Source organism: Urtica dioica, chromosome 5 (assembly GCF_054948205.1).
Source record: "Urtica dioica subsp. dioica isolate 48M chromosome 5, U.dioica_male_clone48M_v1_H2, whole genome shotgun sequence".
Lineage (NCBI taxonomy): Eukaryota > Viridiplantae > Streptophyta > Magnoliopsida > Rosales > Urticaceae > Urtica > Urtica dioica.
In genome coordinates this window covers 36,773,658-36,794,195 of record NC_142760.1, presented here as the reverse complement: position 1 = coordinate 36,794,195, position 20,538 = coordinate 36,773,658, and the positions used below count along the sequence as shown (strand labels likewise).

The 20,538-nt window shown below is 31.6% G+C and overlaps 1 protein-coding gene across 1 annotated transcript; it reads right to left on the bottom strand.

The window, feature by feature from the left end:
* Positions 1–12,755: 12,755 nt before the first annotated feature.
* On the bottom strand, positions 12,756–14,010 carry LOC149398202 (uncharacterized). Its single transcript, XM_089615536.1, has 2 exons — positions 13,936–14,010; positions 12,756–13,775 (listed from the first exon to the last, which is right to left on the bottom strand). Exons 1-2 carry the CDS (start codon positions 13,981–13,983, stop codon positions 13,053–13,055), a joined length of 771 nt encoding a protein of 256 aa, XP_089471662.1. The 5' UTR covers positions 13,984–14,010; the 3' UTR covers positions 12,756–13,052.
* Positions 14,011–20,538: the final 6,528 nt, after the last annotated feature.

The following is a 20,538-nucleotide window of genomic DNA, read 5'->3' as shown; positions in this document are numbered from 1 at the left end:
ACAAAAAATCTCGCCGCGGCGAGACTAAGATTTCTAATTTGCCTGCTCTCGGTATCTTTTCTCGCCGCGGCGAATAATATTTCCCGCCGCGGCGAGAATCATTTATTTTCAATCCAAAATCTTTTTTTTTACACGATACTAGCACCTGAAAATAATCTTCAATACAAAAAATATCTAATATATACATTCATCTTCAAATATCCTCATCTTCAAAATATTCAAAATCTAATATATACATCTACAACCAATCCATAATTCAATAAAAAAAAACTAGCTAATCATCACAGTTAATAAATGTTTGTACATAACTTACCCATTCTTCCCTAACTCTCTCTAAATCCTCCTTTGTATAGGATTTCTTATTTTCTAATTTTCCTACACCTCCTACGACTATATCAGGCATATAAGAAATCACAAAATACCCGCCTTCCGTGTTTCCCGTTTGTCTTGGAGCGTCCCAAGCCTTGATGTACGTTGTTGATTGCCCGTTACTATGGGCGTTTTGATGCTCGAGCTTGAAATCAACAAGAACCCTATATAACACGGAGATTATAAGAGAAAAAACACTTCTTACAAAATTTTTATTTTTCTATATTTCTACTATCAATATCGTTTGTCTAACCACTTGCAAATTTCATCTCCTCACTAAAAGCTGATTTGTTTTTTCTCTTCACGTTTTCTGATATTTTGACGCATCATTATTATTATTATTGAAAAAGATATTAAATTTCATCCGATGATACTTAAAGGCAACATAAACTTTATGTAATTGTTGCTCTTATTCATTTTTTTGTTCGCTAAAATTTGAATAAAATAAATTCGATGTATAACGATAATTAAAGGGCCAAATATACATCATTGAAATAACCCAATTCAACTAGAAAAACAAGTTTTTACAAAATTATGTAGTTTATGACCACAATGAAGATGAGAATGTAAGTTAATGCTTGACAGCATTGCAGAGTCAATAATCATGAATCGTTGCTTCAAGTAAGCTCCTATTAAAATATACAGTTATTGGCCATCTCCAACCACACTCTACAACATCAAATATACCGTTTTTTTTCCTCCAACCACACTGCAAAACCAACACCAAATTTGCAGTGTTGTACAGTGCCGCGCCAAATTTGGCGTGGCACTGTTCACACGGCAATTTTTTTTTTTTTTTTTTTACTTATTTATACATATATATAACCTTACAAATATTTATAAAACACCAAAATTCATAAATTGACTACAAAAATACATTAAAACAAAATAACAATACATAAAAATTTAAACATAGATTACAAAGTTTAAATTAAACACAAAAAATAAAATAAAAACTAAAACAATAACATAATTTTATTTATTTAAGTTTTTTTTAAATATTGGTAAGTAATAAATAATTTTAATCACTTAATTAAAAAATATAAACATTATAATTATTTATTAAACTATTTATTAATAAAGAGATTGTATAATTTTAATAATATAATAATGATGAATAGTATTTTTAGTGTGAAATTTGATGTTGTGATTGGAGTTGGAAAAAAATTTGGTGCTAAATCAACACAAAAGTTGTGTTGAATTAACACAAAATATGGGAAATGGGTTGGAGTTGCCCTTAGAAAGTAGTTGAAGAAACAATGACCTAATAATTTTATAACAGATTGTGAATCAAAATTGAAAACGACTCATAACAGTCATGGGTGTAAGCGTGTATTGTGTAGATTAAAAACAAGCATATAGTTCAGAGTAATATATATCTCACATGATTTGCATTATTAGACTACAAATGTTAAACATATTTTTTTATTAGCTGAAGAAAAAAATATTCATAATATAGTATATATTGGTTTCTCTCAAAACAAAGTATATTATTTTACTTCTGCCAACCTAATCCATCAGTACTTAATTATTTGTAAACAGTGTATCAGTTAATTGATATGCAAATATTACACTACACATGAGATAAACTAATCCTCTGAAATTGATAACTATAATAATTATATTCAATTCTCATATGGTAGGGAGCATCACATAATAATTTGCTAGCATTATATGAAATATAGTGTGTATTATTATAAGTAATTAAACAATAGGATGATATAGAGAGCATTGATATGAGATCATATGTATTATTAGTGGCGACTCCTTAAGATCGACTCTTTGTTAATGAAGGATGTGAGGTAGTGAGGTGCTTTCAGAGTCTCAAGTATCTTTTCCATTTTCTATTTCATTTTAATTTAGTATATTTGGAATATCGTATATATTTATGCGCTATTCAAGAGTTGAGGTGGAAAAATACAATGATTAAGATTCCGCATTTGATTTGTGTCTAAAATTAAAACAAAAAACAAAATTGTGTTCCCTGAATATTTGGTTAATTTTGATAGTTATATGACTACAAAATTAAACTTTGACACATTTTTATTAAAAAATACCTATTTTAGAACAAAAAAATTATTTTCAACCTTTTTAATCTCAATCTCTTCTATCTTTCTCATTTTTTATTTTTATTATTCTCATTTTCACAACCACCTTAAAAAAAATTACAATTTTATTATTCTTTCATATTCTAGATTTCTCTAAATGATTTGGTTAGGTTTGATAGTTATATTACAAAATTTGATTTTTTATACATTTTCAACAAAAATAGCTTTTTACAAAAAAAAATTTATTTTTTGTTTACTCTCAATATCATTTGTCTAACCACTTGCAAATTTCATTTCCTCACTGAAAGCTGTTTTTTTTTTCTCTTCACGTCTTCGGATATTTTGACGCATCATTATTATTGATAGAGATATTAAATTTCATCCAGATTTCATCCGATGATACTTAAAGACAACATAAACTTTACATAATTGTTGCCCTAGCTTATTAATTTTTTGTTTGCTAAAATTTGAATACAATAAATTCGATGTATAACGATAAATAAAGGGCGAAATATACATCGTTGAAATAACCCAATTCAACTAGAAAAACAAGTTTGTACAAAATTATGTAGTTTATGACCACAATGAGGATGAGAATGTAAGTTAATATTGCAGAGTCAATAATCATGAATCGTTGTTTCAAGTAAGCTCCTATTAAAATATACAGTTATTAGAAAGCAGTTGAAGAAACAATGACCTAATAATTTTATAACAGATTGTGAATCAATATTGAAAACGACTCATAACAGTCATGGCCGTAAGCGTGTATTATGTAGATTAAACATCCGGATATATTTCAGAGTAATATATCTCTCACATGATTTGCATTATTAGACTACAAATGTTGAACATATTTTTTTATTACCTGAAGAAAAAATTATTCAGAATATAGTATATATTGGTTTCCGTTATTATGCTGAATATATTGATTATTCTTAACCGCTAAATACAGAGATTCGTATATATTTTCTCTCACAAAGTATATTATTATACTTCTGGCCAACCTAATTCAAGCTTATCATATTATAAGAAATATTACTTGTTAGAGTGCATCACACAATAACTTGTCATTATTATAAGAAATATAATGTGTAGTATTAAGAGTAATTAATACAATAAGGATAATATAGATAAAATTGAGAGAAATGAGATTTCAAGATAATATTGAATAATGTGAATTACACGAGTTTTTAGGGTTGATGCATTAAGGAAATTTAAGAAAGGACTTGTGACGACCCGACTTTTCGGACCGTCTTACTTTACTTACTTCTTTTACTTATCCAAAATTATGTATAAAAAAATATGAGATTTTTTTTTCTATCATATAATACTCTTACAAAATCGTAATCTGGAAATTCGCGGATTATATATATATTTTTATTCGAATACATATATTCTCAAATACCATAAAACAATAAAATCACACTAGTCCTTATCAAAATAACTTGGTCAAAAGTATAACAAATAAATTAATAAAAACTAAACTTTAAGCTTTGATCATGGTAAATCTTTGACTTGAAAATATTTTTAACCTTTACTTGAAAACTAGTATTTTAATACCAACTTAATAGAAAATAAATTATAATAAATTTGTTAATCAAGCTAGGGATAAAATGATACAAAACTATAACATACTACTTAATCTATATTAAAACTTTATTTTAGAAATTATATTAAATCTAATTTATCTTATGCTTAGCGGAAGTCTTTCTTACGTAGTTGCAACCATAACCCGACCCTTTTGCTATCGATGCCGCTGGTCCATATTCATCACTTAGCAGTAAGTTGTTTACCTACAGCACATACGTAAAATTTTCGTGGAAATGAGCTATCGCTCAGCGAGAACAATATAAAACTCACAAAACAAGATGAGTGATGCAATGCATGAACCGGTTATTAATATTTTCATTCTAATTGTGATATGGTCTTTCTTAACATAAAACTTATCATATTTTATTCGGGGCTCCCCTAGAGTAGTCGTACCAATTCAGTGTACACTTTGGAAACAAAGATATGGGGTTGCAAGGTCCCATACTTTGCTTCATCTTATAAACTTATAACATATGAGAAATTTCCCCATTTGGGCCCGTAAGTCGGCTCGGGAAATTCTCCTTGTAGACCTCCGTAACTCGAGGCGGTACGACTCTCTTACTTATCTTTTCACTTTGTTATTTAGGTGACATGCAAATATGACATGTGATATAAATAACCATCATACATAACATCAGACGTGACATGATTATAACTTAAAAAAAATAACATGACATAGCTTACCAATGCATATGAGATATAACATAGGTCAACAAGAAAACGTTAACTAGCTTCTCATACATCATACATAAATTTACTTAGCATAAAGACATGCGCAAACATCAACATACGTAATGTCATATAAATTTAAAACATGTCATTATTACTCCATCATCATCATTTATCATATCATAAGCTAAAATTTATAAACGTCGACATGTAATCATCGCATAATATATATAACAACTCATAAATCATATCATTGTACTTAAGCATATCGTAACATGTATCACGTGGCTTATAACTATTAACAAAACCACATAATACTATCAAACAACCACGTCATGAATCGCAAAACTCATCATAATTTTATTTAAAACTAATATGTGCTGTAGTGAGATTGTTCTCACCTGAAGTTGAAAATTACGATCATTGATCGTGAACAGCTTAAACGCTCTACTCGGTTCAAAGCCTAGAAGGAATAATTAATAATTAGAATATCACTTAATACCCACTAAAAAAAAAATACTATTTTGGACATGAAAAGTTGGTGAAAAAAATCAGAATTCATAGCTAGGAGAAATTACTAAAATGCTCTTAGACATGAAATCTCGATGAAATAAAACCGTTGCGATAAATTCTGGAAAAATTCTAGAAAATATAAAATAAGCTTTTGAACATTTTTTTTTCCCTATAGCTACGCTCTAAAAAAAGCGTTTTACTATTTCTAAAAACTCATATTCATAAAACAGTCAATTAGGTTACAAACGGTTTTACGAATAGTAGAAGAAACAAAATATTTTTTTTTATAAACATAAACTTGTGTCATTCTAAATGAACAAATGACAACCTAAAAAAATAATAATTTTTTTTTGAAAAACTTAAAACACAAAGGTTGTTGATCTCAAAATAATATTGTTTTACTCGTCATTCATACATTAGGGAAATCAAAATAAAATATTAGATTTTTGGTTTCCATAAAAACATATATAAATAACATTATGGTCATAAACATATTGCGATTGCCGACCATGAATTACTAACGAAAAGAATACCTTTGAAATGGTTGGAAAAGAAAACTCGCATGCTACTCAGAACACCGACAGATTAGGGATTAGAAAGCTTTGGTAGTTATAAAATTTTCTTTGGGATATGAGTGTGGGGGAAAGATAGAGAGAAAACGGATGATGAAAGATATGAGAAAAAGTTATCTTTATTACTATTTTTTTTTCCTTTCTTTTCTTTAGGCTAGAAAGATGGAGATATCGCATAAGACATATCCACAAAGGAAAACCTCTGAAGTCATCCCTATTGAAAATGAACATTCGTAGACAGTTTTGAAAATATCTCCTAATCAATCACGTATAAAAAAATTAAAACACTCTAACTTATTCTGATCTATTGACTTTCCTTTTATTAAAAACTGCCAGCCCACCCACCTTAAACGTATCTTAAATTTTTTAAAGTAAAAGCTATATATGTATATATTTATTCTCTAATACATGTTTGTAGTAAAGGCATTCACACCAAAGAATTCCATGAATGAATGCACGAGACTTTTTATTATTCCTTAGTAAAAAAAATATTACTGTGCTATAAATGTAAAGGGATTAAAACCACACGTCATCTTTTATCTTATCAAAATATTTTAGTCACCAAAAGAATCAGGAAGATTTGTTTTCCCTTAAAGAACTACATAATATATAAATATTTATTGCCTATTTTGGTAGCGTAAAAAGTTATGCTTTAAACAATATATAGGACTTTATGAATTATTAACTTTTTTTTTATGCCAATGTCAAGCTCTGATATATATATGTATATATATAGATATATATAATTTTCATAAGATATTAAACGTATCCCTGGTATTAAGTTAAAAGTTCATACGCATATATATATATATATATATATATATATATATATATATATATATATATATATATTATATCCTACACCATAAACCATCTTAATAATCATATGATATAAATCTATATTAAGATTTTTTTTTTGTAATATATTGGGTGATAATTCTCACAACTTTGCCTTGAAAATATATATATATATATATATATATATATATATATATATATATATATTCAAATCACCAAAAGAAAGAATAAACCCTTCATAGCACATAACAAACAATTTCATCTTAAAACTCACATCATAAAATTGATCATTCCGTAATGGCTAGACTTCGGAGTTTCACAGGACTAATCGACCCTCACACAATAATAATAATAATAATAATAATAATAATAATAATAATAATAATAATAATAATAATAATAATAATAATAATAATAATAATAATAATAATAATAATAATAATAATGACAACGCTAATATAAATAAATGCTAACATTCTCTCACAAACTTACGATGCCACAACAATAAATATCGAGAGATTGTTAGATAAAAAATGAAAGCACGAAGTAGAATGAGCTCTCATGAACAAATTAACAATGTGCAGAGAAGATGGACAAAAGGTAGTGAAATTGTGCCGATCTGTAGATGGTGTCGAATGATGTAACAATCAATCTCAATATGCTTGATTCTCTCGTGATAAATCGAATTACGTGCAATGTGAATCGCTCTTTGATTATCACAATACAACGGTGTAGGGTGAGAAGACTAACACCCAGTCATCAAATAACCAGGACAACCAAACAGCAAAACAACCAGATCTAATATGTCCTTTAATCATACAAGATGCATAAATATATGAATACGTGGAGAAAAAAAAAATATTCAAACGAAAATCAATTTTTAGCACGAAAAATGAATTTTGTAGGTGGTTATAAAATCTTTTTGAGTGAAAATGGGACAACAAAATGGAAAATGAGATAGATAAAAAAAAGGTTAAGAGTTCAAAAATTGAACTTTGTAATTATATAATTAATCAAGATATACTAAGTAATTTAGCTGATTGTGAAGTTTAAATGTAAAATTTTCCTTCTAAAAGAAATCAAGATGATGTGGAATCCGATTCATTGTTTTCGTCCATGTCAGTTTTTTTTTTTTACTTATTTTCATTTATACAATCACATAGTATATATTTGAGAACAACAGCTAAGTTCATATTACAAAAAAAATCTTTAAGCTTTAAACAATGAAGACAAATCGTTATTTCAAGTGATTAAACTCATACCCACACGCATGAAGAGTCATAACAGAAAAACGGTAGTGTCACCTGAACTATATTCTTGGAGTCGTCTACGTCACCTCGAGAGTAGTCTATAAGTATTTGATTAATTAAAAATATTCCAAAAACTACTAAATTAAAATAAATAAAAAAAAGGAAAAAGAAAATGGAAAAATAAAATGGAAAAGGTACTTACTTTGAAACCACCTCACGTGATTCATGAACAAAGAGCCAATCAGTCACGAATAGTTGTTCACTTTCAATGTGAAAAGCTACATCCACTTTGCTGTTGCAGATTCTCACTAAACTCAAATTCTGAAGAAAAAGTGTTTACAACTCACTTGTGTTCAGCAAAGATAATTGGCGCACAAGGTATTTAAAGAGAAAAACGCTAGGACCAGGTCGATCTGCAAATTATCATTGTAAGTTCTTCAGTCAGCAAGCCGATCAATTAGGCTCGACACCTCGACAATATTCCACTTGGAGACTAATCTCATCACATGTCTCCTTCTGCAGGGGGCGACTCCGATCCTCAGGCAACGAGTCCAACTGAAGTCGAGCATAACTTCAGTTTGTCATATGGCACTGACTTTGTTAACATGTCAGCAGGATTCTGACTTCTTGCAATCTTCTCGAGCACTAGCACTTCTATCTTCCAATGCCGATCTGATGAAGTGGAATCGCGGTTGTATATGTTTCGTCTGAGCATGATACACCGGGTTCTTTGCCAACTGAATGGTACTCTAGTTATAGCGCACTCCCGTCGTGGTCTTAATCCAGCTCGCGTAGAAACGTTTGCAGCCATATCATCTTCTTCATGGCCTCGGTGATGGCCACGTACATCGCATCGCAGCTCAACAAAGCAACAATCTTCTTGAATAACAATGCCGAGCTCGAGCTTCCCTTTTGTAACCTAATTAACTCATTCATTCTTAGAGTTGTTTTCTACTTTTTTGCACTTTTCTTTAAGAGCTTTTGTTTGGGAGCGAAGTTGAGTCGAAGATCCGACAGACAAGCAACCGTGAACTCCTGTTTTTAATAGTTTTTCCTTCTTTCCCTTATTCTCTATTACACTAATTTCTCGTTAATTAATAGTTTTTCATTCTCCTCGTTCATGAATTCCCTAGTGTTTCTCTTATTTATGGTTATGTTGATTCTCGTCTTGATTACTATGCTATTGAATATGAATTTTGTTAGAGGCTAATTCTTTAGTGGGGTTGCGATGTAGCCGGACTGAATTGAGTTAGAGGATTTCATTAGGGTTATATTATGCTTTGGTTTACTTAATTATTCATGCTTGTGTGAATTTGGTCTTAATGCGTTCTCTAGATTGGCCATCTCTAGGATTGTTTTTAGGAGTTTTCGTCACGCGAGAGAGGGCGAAAAACTCAAGCTCATAATTCATGCTTCGTTTTGTTCTTAGGTTGCTAGACGGCTTGAGCTTAATGTAATTGTTTGAATTCTCGCGTTTATTGCTCGTAATTGTTTTAATAGGATTAGAGGCCGAGAGGATATATAATCCATCAATTACGTAGATTGATAGATCACTCGAGAGAGGCTAGTAACATCATAGGGAGAGTGAGATTAGCGTGAATAGAGTAGGTCAAGTTGTTCGAACCTGAAATCTCCGAGTCTTAATTTTCCGGTGAAGTCGTAACCCCCATTTTCTCTTATTCAAAGTTTCGTGTTTAATTTCCGTTATTGTTTTTGTTAGTTTAATTGTAGTCACTTCTCGCACCACCCACTTTAATTCCGTGAAATCAATTCGCTCTAGGTTGTTTAACGTCGCTATAGTAACTACTCTCTGTGAGATCGATATCCGTTACTTACGTAACATTATTACTTGTTCGATACGTCCGCTTGCGTGCTAGTTATAAAAATATCGCAACATATATTAATAACATAATTTCTAACGATTCATATCGAAATCATTTTGAAAACTAAACCGGTTAACAATCAACAAAACATACAACACTTACAAATAAAATCTAATAACGCACTAACTCGGAGCACTCGTACAATTTAATCAAAGCTTTGTAACTAACTCGAAAAATAAACTACTTAATTACGTCTTAGACTCGAGTCGGAACTCGGGAAATTTCGACTCGCTAACACTAGGCAGAGACTGCCGTAAACAGCACCCGAGAGCCGCCACAGCGCCACTGCCGCCTCTGGCCCAGCATCTCGTCACAACCGAGCCGATGAACCTCACTGTCCAGCCCCGCTTCGTTGTCGCTCGCGCGGCACCTCCGCCAATCATCGGACAGCCTCCTCGCCGTCCTGAGTCGCTGCCCCGAGCCCTGTTCAACCCACCTAACCGAGCCGAGACTATCAACAATCAACTCACAAACAAGACCAAACTTTATGACCATTTTAACGAATCCGAACAATAACATAAAATCTGAAACCAATAACATTCTCAAGCTAAATGAAATACATCAAATTCTCAGATTCTCATCCTTAAATCCACGGCCAAACAAACCATGTCATATCATACCAACCAAACGTACACTCACAAATTAATTTCAGCCAAAACCAAACCAAAGCAAACAGCCAAAAAATCATCATAAAATCCCTAACGAACACACATCACCAAGCAATTCAAGATTGACTTCAGATTCAACATAAACACACCCAAACACACGCACGGCCAGAACCATGTCATACGGCCAAGAACAAATTCAAACCCAAGCTCGCCCAAAAATCAAGAACAACCACCTCAATCACTCAAAATCATCATTGAATCCATCTCCAAACATGTGAACATCATCAATTTCGTTCCAAACTAAAAACCCCCAAATCAAACCCTAACCATATTATTCTTCTCAAATCCAAACAATAGAGGAAGAGAATTTCAGAAACAAGATTACCTTCTCTCCTCCTTCGCCGGTGAGCTCTTCTCGGTCGGTATCCTTGAAGACTCGCGGCGGCTCTTTTCCTCGGCGGAGCGCGCGCGGGTTTGGGTCCGCCCTCTTATTCCCTTCGGCTTCCTCGTGCCTCCGCGAGCTCACCCTCGTCGCTCACTCCCTCGCTCTCTTTCTCTTTCTCGCTCTCTCGGCCCCTCTTTCTCCCCGAGTTCTCTTCTTCTTCTTTTCCCTTTCTTTCTTCCTTTTCTTCTTCTTTCTTCTCTTCGGTCTTTCTTTCGCGTTTTTCCTTTCATTCTCTCGTGTTGGTGAAAACAAAGAGGACCAAATGGGTTTTGCTTTACACGGTGAAGAGAGAAGGAGTGATAGATTGTAGTCCAATAAGGAAATGATAAGGTTAAAGAGAATCCAAGATTTCCTAATGAGTCCCTCATTAGTTGCAAATAGATCCCTTTCTTTTTTATTGATGTTGCAACTTAATCCCCTCTTATTTGCAACCTCTAGCAAACTGACCCGAACTCAAATTTTATTTCGATTGGGTCCTGAAAATTCATTACAACGTCTAGGTCCTTATCATATAATTATTTGATTAAATCCATAACCGAACGGATTATAATTATATGATTCGAACCGAGAATTTTCTCGTTGGTTCTCGATTAATTAAAATATATTTAAGGTTTCTCGGAAATAATTCTCATTTTTGATAATTTATTTCTTAAATTAATTTTCGGAATATTTCCTCGGAATTAATTTATTAATCCAGATAAACTCGATAATTACTTTATGTAGTCCGAGATTTCTCATAACCTTAACATATTAAAAATTAATTCGATAAATCCATTGGACCATAATTCACTCGAGAATTTAGTTGTAACAACGGAAGCTCGTTTATTATTTCCAAATTTCCAAATACGAGTGACGCAAAAGCTTGTCCTTACAATCGGGAATCCAGTAGTTGCCCTATACCTCATTTATCCTCTCTTTTCTCATGTAACGATGAGTCGAAAACTTCTTTATGACAACGCAAAGATCAAAAGCAGGAAGATTTCACCCTGGCTTGTCCAACCCTAGGTTAAACGGTATAGGTAGTGTTGATATGAAAATCATCATTGACACAACAATAATATAACCATTAAAAGACAAAACGTAAAGCAAAAGCCCTTGTTGATATTCAGAAAATGGAAGTGGGTGTTCAGAAGAGAACGCTACTTGGGTTCCACTCGTTGGCGTTCTAATAATCTGAAACTGTTAGCCGAAATACTGGAAATTTTAAGAAAATAAATAAATGATTTCTAGAGACAAAATTTATTTTGAACGCCTATTTTTTTTAAGGCAGCTTTACTGCAGTGGGGATTGAACTTTTGAACGCCTATTTAAGAACAATATATATTTACCAAGTTGATTACAGAGAACCGCAACGGCTAGCTAGCGTGTGGTAAGTAGAGAGGAGGGATAAATTTGCGACCACTCTTTTGTAATAGTTGACTACAGTTTGTAAGATTGATTCGGCAACAAAACTTTGTCTTTGATATGCTTGCTATGATCGAGCGTCCAAAAATGGGTTGTGGATGATATATCAGATTTTTAAGTTGTACCATAAAATAAGCACCCATTTTTTGTTGTTGAAATTATAGCAATTAGTGGTTAATTTTATGTTCGCTGATGAATGTTTTTTCGTGTATTTTTTTTTTTATATATTTAAATTTGTTTTTAAGTGAATGAAGAAGTACTAGGCAAGAATTTTAATAACAAATCTAATGCTATCGATCAGAATAGGCTAAGAGATAACAAATTATATTTATTTTCAAACAGCCATGAGTATATTTGAGACGTTAAGTATTTTAGAGATTAATTTCATGTACAAAACTTTTTGTTTTTACATGATTAAGAAACATAACTTAAAGGGACGTTAATGAGAGTTTTCTTGTTTGTTTAAAATACAATTTATATATATATATATATATATATATATATATATATATATATATATACACACACACACACACACACATAGATATCAAATTTGGATATCAAACTAGTTGAAGTGAGATAAATCGAGCGAGCCTAACCGAAAGATGGTTTGATAACGAGACACATTAACTTCAAAGGTAGTCGAATACATACAAAGAGAAACATCGTCACACATATCACAACATAAAACAAATTACATAATCACGAGAGCCTTTATAGTAGTTCTCATGCACGCTATTATCACACGTACGTACTAGCGAAGTCCTTTATTAGATGGTGATGACGGACTTCATACCATGAAACCATAAAGCGGTCTAAGCAGTGAGGGCTTTAGCCGAGTCCATTGGTCCTGCATTCCTTTGCTAGTCATTTTTCCATGGACCAATATGGACTAGGCTGCGGCTAAGCTTCACTCTTTAGGTTTTCAGCTTCTTTTGCCCAAAATAAGATCTGATTATTGGGTTGTGGCTCGGTAGTTTTGGTGAGTGTTTTGGGATCTTTTGCCCAAAATAAGATCTGATTGTTAGGTTGTTGGGTCTCGGTGAGTGTTTCGGGGTCTTTTGCCCAGAATAAGATCTGATTGTTAGGTTGTTCGGTCTCAGCAGGTTTAGTGAGTGTTTTGGGATCTTTTGCCCAGAATAAGATTTGATTGTTAGGTTGTTGGGTCTCGGTAGTTTTGGTGAGTGTTTCGGGTTCTTTTGCCCAGAATAAGATTTGTTTGTTAGGCTGTGGCTCGGTAGTTTTGCTGATTGATTCGGATTCTTTTGCCCAGAACAAGATTTGATTGTTGGGTTGTGGCTCGGCAGTTTCACTGAGTGGTTCGGGTTCTTTTGCCCAGAATAAGATTTGATTGTTGGGTTGTGGCTCGGCAGTTTCGCTGAGTGTTTTGGGTTCCTTTGCCCAGAATAAGATTTGTTTGTTGGGTTGTGCCTTGGTAGTTTCGCTGAGTGTTTCGGGTTTTTTGGCCCAGAATAAGATCTGATTATTGGGTTGTGGCTTAGTTGTTTGAGCGCCCGCAACAATAATCTCTCGAATTGCTTGAGGCATAGGATCATCTTCCTTCACCACTTGATTTTTCCAGTAGGTGGACAGATCATTTCTTGCTTCCGCTGTGCCCAAAGAGTACTAATCATGAAAACACACAAACATACATTAATTAGTAACATACGTTAATTTTATAAGACATTATTACATCATAAGGATTTGAATATAGACGAGGTAAAAAGTAAAAGATATGAGCCTCCACTCCAAACAAAAAGGAGAATATAAGAGACATATAGCTTACCAGAGTAAGTAAGAAGAAACTCAGGATTATAGCACAATGAGATTTCATTTCGATTTTTGTTTCTTTGTTTATTTGGTATTTGGTTGTGTAATCAGCAATTGCACTTCCATGGCTATTTATAGGAAGAAGAGAGGAAGTAATTTTAATATTCAAGTCCCTTAATTTCTTGGAATTGCACAACCACCCTTTAGATTGAGATTCAAATTTGATAAGGTTTTATACGAACAAAATATTATTTTAGTGCCCATTTACAGTATGTCAGGGGCCAAATAATTTGATTAAAAAAATTTATCTAAATTTAATAGGAGTGTGTAACGAAAGAAAAAAAACTATTATCTGCGAGGCATAAAACGAAATAGCCTATTTAATAAAGAGATATTCGAGTAGCGAGGCAATCAATTAATCATATAGCTCGTGGGAGCACGACTGAATATAATATCGTTAGTATGGTTGAAGCTTGGCTTTCAGAAATTCATATATATTATTCTAAGAAAATAGTAATGGCGTAAAACCAAAAAAAATTATGATAAAATTAAGAGATAAGAGCGATGGTCTGTGGATCTTAGTCTTACAGATCTCCTCTCTACATCAAGATTTTGCATGAACCAAAATTATTTAGTGCCTGTCTGTCCCTGGATCATGGTCCGAAGCATGGGTTTGAAGAGAAACAAACTAATGTTGGGGAAATTAAATTAATAAGCCAATCCCCATTAAAAGCTTGTGGCAGCATAATTCTATATATTGTCGTCGTTGGTATAATTGAAGCAGAGTATATATATATTAACCCACAGTATATATATTTTAAGTGCTCCTTGCGTAAAATTATAGAAATTGACAACAGCGGCCAGTGGGCCCCACTTGTGTGTCCACTCCTTCAAGAATTCAGCTTTGTTCGGGGCTATTTAGGAAGGCAAGTAGAAGAAAGAATAATGGTATTAGGGAAAAGAAAAAATGGGATGTTTAATATCGGGAGTAGAAATACTCCTGGTCCTGGTATGTCATACTATATAGTGTTTGTGTCGTAAATGAACAAAAAAAATACTCTTAATTACGTCCATAAATTTTGCAGCCGGTGACGGGTGGAGCTGAACATGGTCAACATCACGTTCCTTCGAGTTCGAACAGGGACACTCAGGCCCTGAAGTCGTCTTGGGCTTTCAAGGTGGAGGATATGAAAGCCGGGACGAGAAAAGCCTTGTATTTCTCTATTCTGCAGTCCCGTGGTAATTGTGGTAAACTATGTTGTGTTTTAAAATTAGGTCGCGCGGGCACAAAAAGTTACGTATAAAAGTTCTTTAGTAGGATGCTTCCACTCTTACTTCGCGGTCTGGTGTAGCACCTCCATTACGTCGTGACTGCAAAATAAAATAAATATATTTATCGAAAGTATATTTTAATTAATAATATTATAATTGACGAGAACCTACGTTGTTATAGCGATGTCAGAGAAAGTCCCCTGACAGCAATTCGTCCTCTTATGCTTCTGATTTTTCGAGTTTCGCTTACTCTTCACCTACACATCAAAAAATAAGATAATAAATTTGTTAGAAATTATAATTAATATAAAATAAATATGCTCCAAACAAATTTCACTTGAAACTCTTGAGACTCAAAACATTTCAACTGCCACTACTTGTCAATGTCCTCACAGTTGCGCAAATAACTATTCATACCTACGTTGGTATGTATAATATCAACTCTCTATTATACCTACGTTGGTATGTATAATATCAACTTATATAACTTAATTAAGCAAATAACTATTCATACCTACGTTGGTATGTATAATATCAACTCTCTATTATGTACCAATAATGACTGCCGAACCCATTACTCTTGCGCCTTCAACTTCCCTTTTCACTATGCTTCTACTGTTCTTCGCTATAATTTAACTTCATTTTTATTGCTTGCTTTTCCAGATCTGAATCCTAATTAATGAGATCTCAATCTGTAATTCGATGTTGTAGACTTTAGAAACAACAATCCAGGTAGGTATGGTAATTAATAATAAAGCTAGTCATATATATAATATATATATATATATATATATATATATATAAATATATGGACCATGCATCCCAAAACTGTGCTTCGTGCTCTCTCGACGTGTCCAGAGTGTCCTTGTCCCTAACAACTGATTATTTGATTGCCCATGTAAAATGACTTGAACGTTAAATTCTGCCTTTATATGGATGGTTTAAAGCTTTTTCTTCACCTTTCGGAGAAATCTTTAATAAACAAAACACAATATCTATTCTCTCGGGTCTTTTCTCTATTCTGCTGTCCGGTGGTAATTGTGGTAAAATATGTTGTGTTTGAGAATTAGCTCGCGCGGGCACAAAAATTAACAAAGCCTAAAAACAAAGAACTATAGTGACATTTTTAACTTGTAAAATTATGAACTGTATAAGTATATATAAATCTATGAAATAAAAAGGTTCGCTCTCTATTCTAATTGCGGGTTGTTCTCTTATCACCAAAATTTACTGCATAAATGAAGAAAAACAAAAGATCAGAAATATTATAATGCATCATTTTCTGGCCTCTATATTCCTTGATCTTGATAATTAATAATTGAATTGAAATTTAGTAATGAACACTCGAGGTCAGATTTCTATGCGGCATAATCAGGCATATCCCGGTAATATGATCACGTCTGACCCCTAGAGTAAATATGCACCGCTTCCGCCTAAAACGCCTTTTGGTCATCTTCTAGATCCTCGTCCAACGCCTTAGCACGTATCTCTTTGGAGAGTTGTATCATCTCATCCTATGTAAAGAACGAGAAGTAAAGAACGAATGTAACTTGTCAAAACAAAAATAAATTTACAAACACTTACGTATACAAGTTCCTCGGTAGGATGCTTCCAATACTTCTTCGTGGTCTGGTATAGCACCTTCCAGTTTTCAAGTGGCAATCGCACCCCACCTCCAGTACGTCGTGACTGCAAAATAAAATAAATATATTTATCAAAAGTATATTCTAATTAGTAGTAATATAATTGATGAGAACTTACGTTGTTGTAGCGATGCCCCGCAAAAGAGACAATCCCTTGATGGCCATTAGTCCTCTTATGCTTCCGATTTTCCGAGTTTCGCTTACTCTTCACCTACACATCAAAAAATAAGATAATAAATTTGTTAGAAATCGTCATTAATATAAAAATAAATATATTCCAAACAAATTTCACCTGAAACTCTTGAGACATTTCAACCGCCGCATTTTTATTAAACTTTGACACATTTTTATTAAAACAAATACCTTTTCCAGAAGAAAAAATTTATTTTCAACCTTTATAATCTCAATCTCTTCTATCTTTCTCATTTTTCATTTTATTATTTTCATTTTCACAACCACCTTCAAAAAAAATAATTACAAATTTATTATTCTTTGATATTCTAGATTTCTCGAAATGATTTGGTTAGGTTTGATAGTTATATTACAAAATTTGATTTTTTTTTGTACAATTTCAACAAAAAAACTTCTTACAAAATTTTTATTTTTCTATATTTCTACTCTCAATATCGTTTGTCTAACCACTTGCAAATTTCATCTCCTCACTAAAAGCTGATTTTTTTTTTTCTCTTCACGTTTTCTGATATTTTGACGCATCATTATTATTATTATTGAAAAAGATATTAAATTTCATCCGATGATACTTAAAGGCAACATAAACTTTATGTAATTGTTGCTCTTATTCATTTTTTTGTTTGCTAAAATTTGAATACAATAAATTCGATGTATAACGATAATTAAAGGGCCAAATATACATCATTGAAATAACCCAATTCAACTAGAAAAACAAGTTTTTACAAAATTATGTAGTTTATGACCACAATGAAGATGAGAATGTAAGTTAATGCTTGACAGCATTGCAGAGTCAATAATCATGAATCGTTGCTTCAAGTAAGCTCCTATTAAAATATACAGTTATTAGAAAGTAGTTGAAGAAACAATGACCTAATAATTTTATAACAGATTGTGAATCAAAATTGAAAACGACTCATAACAGTCAATGGGTGTAAGCGTGTATTATGTAGATTAAACACAAGCATATAGTTCAGAGTAATATATATCTCACATGATTTGCATTATTAGACTACAAATGTTAGACATATTTTTTTATTAGCTGAAGAAAAAAATATTCATAATATAGTATATATTGGTTTCTCTCACAACAAAGTATATTATTTTACTTCTGCCAACCTAATCCATCAGTACTTAATTATTTGTAAACAGTGTATCAGTTAATTGATATGCAAATATTACACTACACATGAGATAAACTAATCCTCTGAAATTGATAACTATAATAATTATATTCAATTCTCATATGGTAGGGAGCATCACATAATAATTTGTTAGCATTATATGAAATATAGTGTGTATTATTATAAGTAATTAAACAATAGGATGATATAGAGAGCATTGATATGAGATCATATGTATTATTAGTGGCGACTCCTTAAGATCGACTCTTTGTTAATGAAGGATGTGAGGTAGTGAGGTGCTTTCAGAGTCTCAAGTATCTTTTCCATTTTCTATTTCATTTTAATTTAGTATATTTGGAATATTGTATTTATTTATGCGCTATTCAAGAGTTGACGTGGAAAAATACAATGATTAAGATTCCGCATTTGATTTGTGTCTAAAATTAAAACAAAAAACAAAATTGTGTTCCCTGAATATTTGGTTAATTTTGATAGTTATATGACTACAAAATTAAACTTGGGCATTGTAGCGAAATAGCCAAAATGAAACTATGAAATTTGTTTTTAGCCTATGTTTCACAATTTTTAGGGAAATAGCCAACAGACTTATGTGGCAATAATTAAGGTCTGATTTACCTTTATTTATAAACAAATTCGTCACTTTCTCTCTCTTACTTTTTTCATACACTTTTTTTTACATAAAAACTTCAAAAAACCATATCTATCTCATATGAACTCGAAATTGAGTGACTCCAAATCCTACAGATTCGTGACGCCGAGATCTTCAAAAATAGATCCATTGTGTTTGATGAAAAATCATGTTTAATACCATAGATGTAGAAAAATCACGTTACTACCTTAAATATGGAAATAACTTGAAATTTTTGAAATTATTAAAAAAAAAATAAATGGAAACGTAACTATGATGCATTAAACATAAATTTTCATCGAACACAATGGATCTATTTTTGAAGATCTCGACGCCACGAATTTGTAGGATCTGAAATCACTCAATTTCGAGTTCGTATGAGAAAGATACGAATTTTTTAAGTTTTTATGTAAAAAATTTTTTTGAAAAAAATAGGAGAGAGAAAGTGACGAATTTGTTAATAAATAAGGGCAAATCAGACCTTAATTATTGCCACATAAGCCATTTGGCTATATCCCTAAAAATTGTCAAACATAGGCTAAATCCAAAATCACATGTTTAAAGTGGCCTAGTTACTTACAAATCTCATTAAACTTTGACACATTTTTATTAAAAAAATACCTATTTTAGAACAAAAAAATTATTTTCAACCTTTTTAATCTCAATCTCTTCTATCTTTCTCATTTTTTATTTTTATTATTCTCATTTTCACAACCACCTTAAAAAAATTACAATTTTATTATTCTTTCATATTCTAGATTTCTCTAAATGATTTGGTTAGGTTTGATAGTTATATTACAAAATTTGATTTTTTATACATTTTCAACAAAAATAGCTTTTTACAAATTTTTTTTATTTTTTTTTACTCTCAATATCATTTGTCTAATGACTTGCAAATTTGATTTCCTCACTGAAATCTGTTTTTTTTTCTCTTCACGTCTTCGGATATTTTGACGCATCATTATTATTGATAAAGATATTAAATTTCATCCAGATTTCATCCGATGATACTTAAAGACAACATAAACTTTACATAATTGTTGCCCTAGCTTATTAATTTTTTGTTTGCTAAAATTTGAATACAATAAATTCGATGTATAACGATAAATAAAGGGCGAAATATACAATTATGTAGTTTATGACCACAATGAGGATGAGAATGTAAGTTAATATTGCAGAGTCAATAATCATGAATCGTTGTTTCAAGTAAGCTCCAATTAAAATATACAGTTATTAGAAAGCAGTTGAAGAAACAATGACCTAATAATTTTATAACAGATTGTGAATCAATATTGAAAACGACTCATAACAGTCATGGGCGTAAGCGTGTATTATGTAGATTAAACATCCGGATATATTTCAGAGTAATATATCTCTCACATGATTTGCATTATTAGACTACGAATGTTGAACATATTTTTTTATTACCTGAAGAAAAAAATATTCAGAATATAGTATATATCGGTTTCCGTTATTATGCTGAATATATTGATTATTCTTAACCGCTAAATACAGAGATTCGTATATATTTTCTCTCACAAAGTATATTATTATACTTCTGGCCAACCTAATTCAAGCTTATCATATTATAAGAAATATTACTTGTTAGAGTGCATCACACAATAACTTGTCATTATTATAAGAAATATAATGTGTAGTACTAGGAGTAATTAATACAATAAGGATAATATAGATAAAATTGAGAGAAATGAGATTTCAAGATAATATTGAATAATGTGAAT

Bases quoted from the DNA above. Each gene is read 5' to 3' on its own strand.
- LOC149398202 (XM_089615536.1), bottom strand. From the start codon at position 13,983: ATGAAATCTCATTGTGCTATAATCCTGAGTTTCTTCTTACTTACTCTG. The intron at 13,776-13,935 runs GTAAGCTATATG...TTTCATGATTAG, and splicing joins GTTTCTTCTTACTTACTCTG to TACTCTTTGGGCACAGCGGA.